The following is a 3,964-nucleotide window of genomic DNA, read 5'->3' on the forward strand; positions in this document are numbered from 1 at the left end:
CTCCTTCTCCGTGCCCATTCGTGTCTTGTCATCTGCCATCAGGATCGCCCAAGCGCCAGGCCACCCACTCTAGGGCCGCCCACTCCATTGCCACCCACTCTAGGGCCGCCCAGCGCTTAGGCCGCCCGCCATCCAAGTGCCTGGCTGCCTGCCAGGACCGCCCAGCGCCCGGCCTCCCAAGCGCCCGAGACTTAGCAGACAAGCCAAGATTTTTTGGGAGAACAAATGAGTCATCGTCGAGCGACGAGAGGCTTGGCAGGCCGGACCAAACCAGACCGTCAATCTGCCTTTTAGGGATGACTGAATGTTTGGTTCAGTTCTGGTTTGCACATTGAATCAGACCAAAGACTGCCGATATAAATAGTGTATAACATTATGTTATAATAAGCCTTTCCCTCTCCCTCCCTCCCTCTCTCTCTCTCTCCCACTCTCCCTATTTTCCACTCCATCTCCCTCTCTCACCCTCTTCCTCCCCCCTCTCAGGCTATCTCACTCAGTCTGGCCCTCTCTTTCACCCTCTCACTCTCTCACTCTCTCCCTCTCGCACTATCTCACTCAGTCTCGCACTCTCACTTACCCTCTCACCCTCTCCACTATCTTAGTTTCTCTCTCTCTCACTCTTCATCTCTGTTTCTCCCACTCTTTATGTTTCTCACTCTATATGTTTGTCTTTCTCCCACTCTTTATGTTTCTCACTCTATATGTTTGTCTTTCTCCCACTCTTTATGTTTCTCTCCCTATTTCACTCTCTCATTAGCTCTGTCTCACTCTCCTTCTCTCCCTCTCTCATTTTCTCACTCTCTCAGTATCTCCCCCTCTCCCTCTCCCCCTTTCACTTTCTCACTCTCACATTCTCTCCCTCTTGATTTCTCAGTCCCTCCTCTCACACTCCGATTTAGGACGTCGTCGAGTGACGTCCTATGGTGGGAGTGGTCCGCTTGTTTTTCCGGGATACGATCGTTTGGGCTTGCGCATCCCGCTCAGGGATGCCCAGGAAAGGTCCTGGGATGAGCCTCAATTCGATGAAGCCGAAGTTGATGCAGTCTCCACATGGCCTGAACCCATGTGGTCTTTGTCGAGGCGTTGTCAGGCCCCGATGACGTGAGGGCGGGTAAGTCTACCGCCAGGATGACGAGACGACGGCAAACGGTAACGTGGCAGGCGTCGGGATAGCGATCTGCGGCGGCGCGACGTCAGCAGCAACAGCAATGATGGCGGCAACGACAACGATGATGGCGGCGACAACGGTGTCGGCGGGTGACAGACAGGGGCAGCGGCATGTGGCGGTCGTGGACAGCGGTGTACGGCTACCGAGGGCCGCGACATGCGGCGGCCGCGGCGGCGGCGTACGGCGGGCAAGGGCAATGGCGTGCAGGGGCCAAGGCGCCCGAGGGCGACGGCGGGCATTGGTTGAGGGCGGCGCGCGGCCGCCGAGAAGCGGTGTGCAGCGGCCAAGCGGTGGCGTCGCGGCGGGAGGCAGCGTATGGCCTGCGAAGGCGGCGGCGTCCGGCGGCCAAGGGCGGCGGCGTGCGGCGGCCGAGGGCGGTGGCGTGCGGCGGTCGGGGCGGCGGTGTACACTGGCCGAGAGTAGCAGCGTGCGGCAAGTGAGGGCGGTGACTTGCGACGGCTGCGGGTGGCGGCGTGCAGCGACAGAGACGGCTGAGGGCGGTGATGTGTGGTGGCCGAGGGCGGCAACGGGCAGCGGCCAAAGGCCGCGGCATGTGATGGTCGGATGCGATAGCGTGTAGTGGTCGAGGATGGCAACATGCGGCGGCCGAGGGCGGCAACGTGCAGCGGCCAAGCGCGGCGACGTGCGGCGGCCGAGGGCGGTGACTTGCGATGACCCGGGCTGTGGCGTGCGGCGGTAGCGGCGACATGCGGCCGCCGAGGGTGGTGTTGTGCGGCGACCAACAGCGGCAGCGTGTGGCGACCGGTTGGCGGTGGTCAGCGGGAGGTGGCGTCACGGCCGCAGGGTAGGGCCGCGGGCAGCCGCGGCAGGGCCACGGATGACCGCGGCTGGGCCAATGGGCAGCCACGGCTGGGCTGGTGGGCGGCCGTGGGCTGACATAACACCTCGGACTGCGTGTGTGGGTGGCCAGGGCTGACGCGACGCCTTGCGGGGCACGTGCAAGGGTGGCTAAGGCAAACGCGGCGCCTCGGCACGTGGGTAGCGGCGCCTCGGCACGTGGGTAGCGGCGCCTCGGCACGCGGGTTGTTGTGCCTCGGGACATGGGTAGCGGCGCCTCCGGTGCGGGTTGCAGCGCCTCGGGACGGGGGGTAGCGGCGCATCGGGGCACGGGTTGCGGCGCCTTCAGACGTGGGTAGCGGCGCCTCGGGCGTGGGTTGCGGTGCCTCGGGGCGGGGGGACCAGGCCGGCGGCTGGGCCAATTGGGCCTGGCTAGTGGGCGCCGGCCCAATGGGCGGGCCTGGCCCACTGGGCCGGCCGGGTGAGCCACCCTGGCCTGGCTAGACCGGACCCAACGATGACGGGACGGAATTATGCGTCCTCCGTCCACTAATCCCCCAGCATGCAGCAGCCTATATAACCCGTCCATCGTCTTCTTCCTCGGGCCATCTCCGAGCTCCCATTCTCCGGCAGCCATGGCGGCGATGCTCTCCCACGCGCTCTCCTTCGCCGCCCTTTTCTCCGGCGGCGTCTACCACATCATCGCGGCCTGCAAATCTCACCTCCGATCGCACCGAGACTACGCCGCGCAGCCCTTCCACCCGCTCCCCGGCGCGCGCCGCCTCCCACTCCTCCTCGCCATGGCCGCGCTCGCCCTCGCCGCGCTCCGCCAGGCGGCGGCGGCCGCCGCGGCGCCGCCCTCCTCCGCCGCGCGCCTCGCCGCGGCCCAATCGATCGTCGTCCTCCTCCTCTTCTTCCTCCTCGCGCTGTCCCTCGTCCTCCGCCCGCTCCCCCCCGACCTCTCCTTCCTCTTCGCCGCCCTCGCCTTCGCCCTCCGATCCACCCGCCTCGCCCTTGCCTCCGACGACCTCCCCGCCCTCTGCGACCGCATCTCCTCCGCCGTGGCGGCCTCCTCCTCCGCCCTCTGCCTCGCCCTCGTCGTCTTCCCCCGGAGCTTCGCCCTGGAGCTCGCCATGGCCGCCTCCGTCGCCCTCCAGGGCCTCTGGTCGCTCCAGACGGGGCTCTCTCTCTACGCCGACGCCTTCATCCCCGAGGGCTGCCATCGCCAGCTCGAGCCCGGAGCTCCCACCCTGTGCGATCTCGCGGAATCGCGCCTCAGGGCCGCGGTCGCGCTCAATCTCGCGCTCTCGGTCCACGCCGCCGTCGTCGCCGTCGTCGCCGCCGTCGTCTACCTCACCGTGGCGAGGCCCGCCGGCTCCTACGAGGCGCTTCCCTCTGCTTCCTCGATCGCCGACTCCGATCATGTCCAGATGAAGATCGTCGGTAAGAGCGCGATGCAGGCTTGATCTCGATCTTCTTATTCCTGATTCGATCGGAGTTTCACCGCAGTATGATCAATCCAAGAACGGGTTATCATGGGGGGATAAAAACCGGAAATCAGCCATGAGCAATTTATCATCCTTCTCTTCTTCCCTCAGTCCTTTCGGTTTGATCAGTCCTTGTTTTCGATCCAAGAACGGGTTATATTAGAGATGAAAACCTCAAATCAGCTATGAGCAATTGATCATCCTTCTCTCCTTCCCTCATTCCTCTCGGCATATGATCAATCCTTGTTCTATATCCAAGAACTGGTAATCATAGAGATGAAAACTTCAATTTAGCCACGAGCAATTGATCATCCTTGTCTTCTTCCCCCATCCCACTCAGTATGGTCAATCCTTGCTCTAGATTAAGAACTGGTAATTATAGAGATTAAAACCGCAAATCACCCATGAGCAATTGATCATCCTTGTCTTCTTCCCCCATCCCACTCAGTATGGTCAATCCTTGTTCTAGTATAAACCAAGAACTGGTAATCATAGAAATAAAAAACTCAAA

General features: G+C 62.6%; 1 protein-coding gene across 1 annotated transcript; it reads left to right on the forward strand.

Annotated features, from left to right (window-relative positions):
• The first annotated feature begins 2,558 nt into the window (after positions 1–2,558).
• LOC144711420 (plant viral-response family protein (DUF716)) lies at positions 2,559–3,650 on the forward strand. The gene has a single exon (XM_078585414.1). The coding sequence runs from the start codon at positions 2,602–2,604 to the stop codon at positions 3,430–3,432; it is 831 nt and encodes a 276-aa protein (XP_078441540.1). The 5' UTR covers positions 2,559–2,601; the 3' UTR covers positions 3,433–3,650.
• Positions 3,651–3,964: the final 314 nt, after the last annotated feature.

Source organism: Wolffia australiana, chromosome 13 (genome assembly GCF_029677425.1).
Source record: "Wolffia australiana isolate 7733 chromosome 13, ASM2967742v1".
Classification (NCBI taxonomy): domain Eukaryota; kingdom Viridiplantae; phylum Streptophyta; class Magnoliopsida; order Alismatales; family Araceae; genus Wolffia; species Wolffia australiana.

Coding starts and splice junctions, on each gene's coding strand:
- LOC144711420 (XM_078585414.1), top strand. CDS start 2,602: ATGGCGGCGATGCTCTCCCACGCGCTCTCCTTCGCCGCCCTTTTCTCC.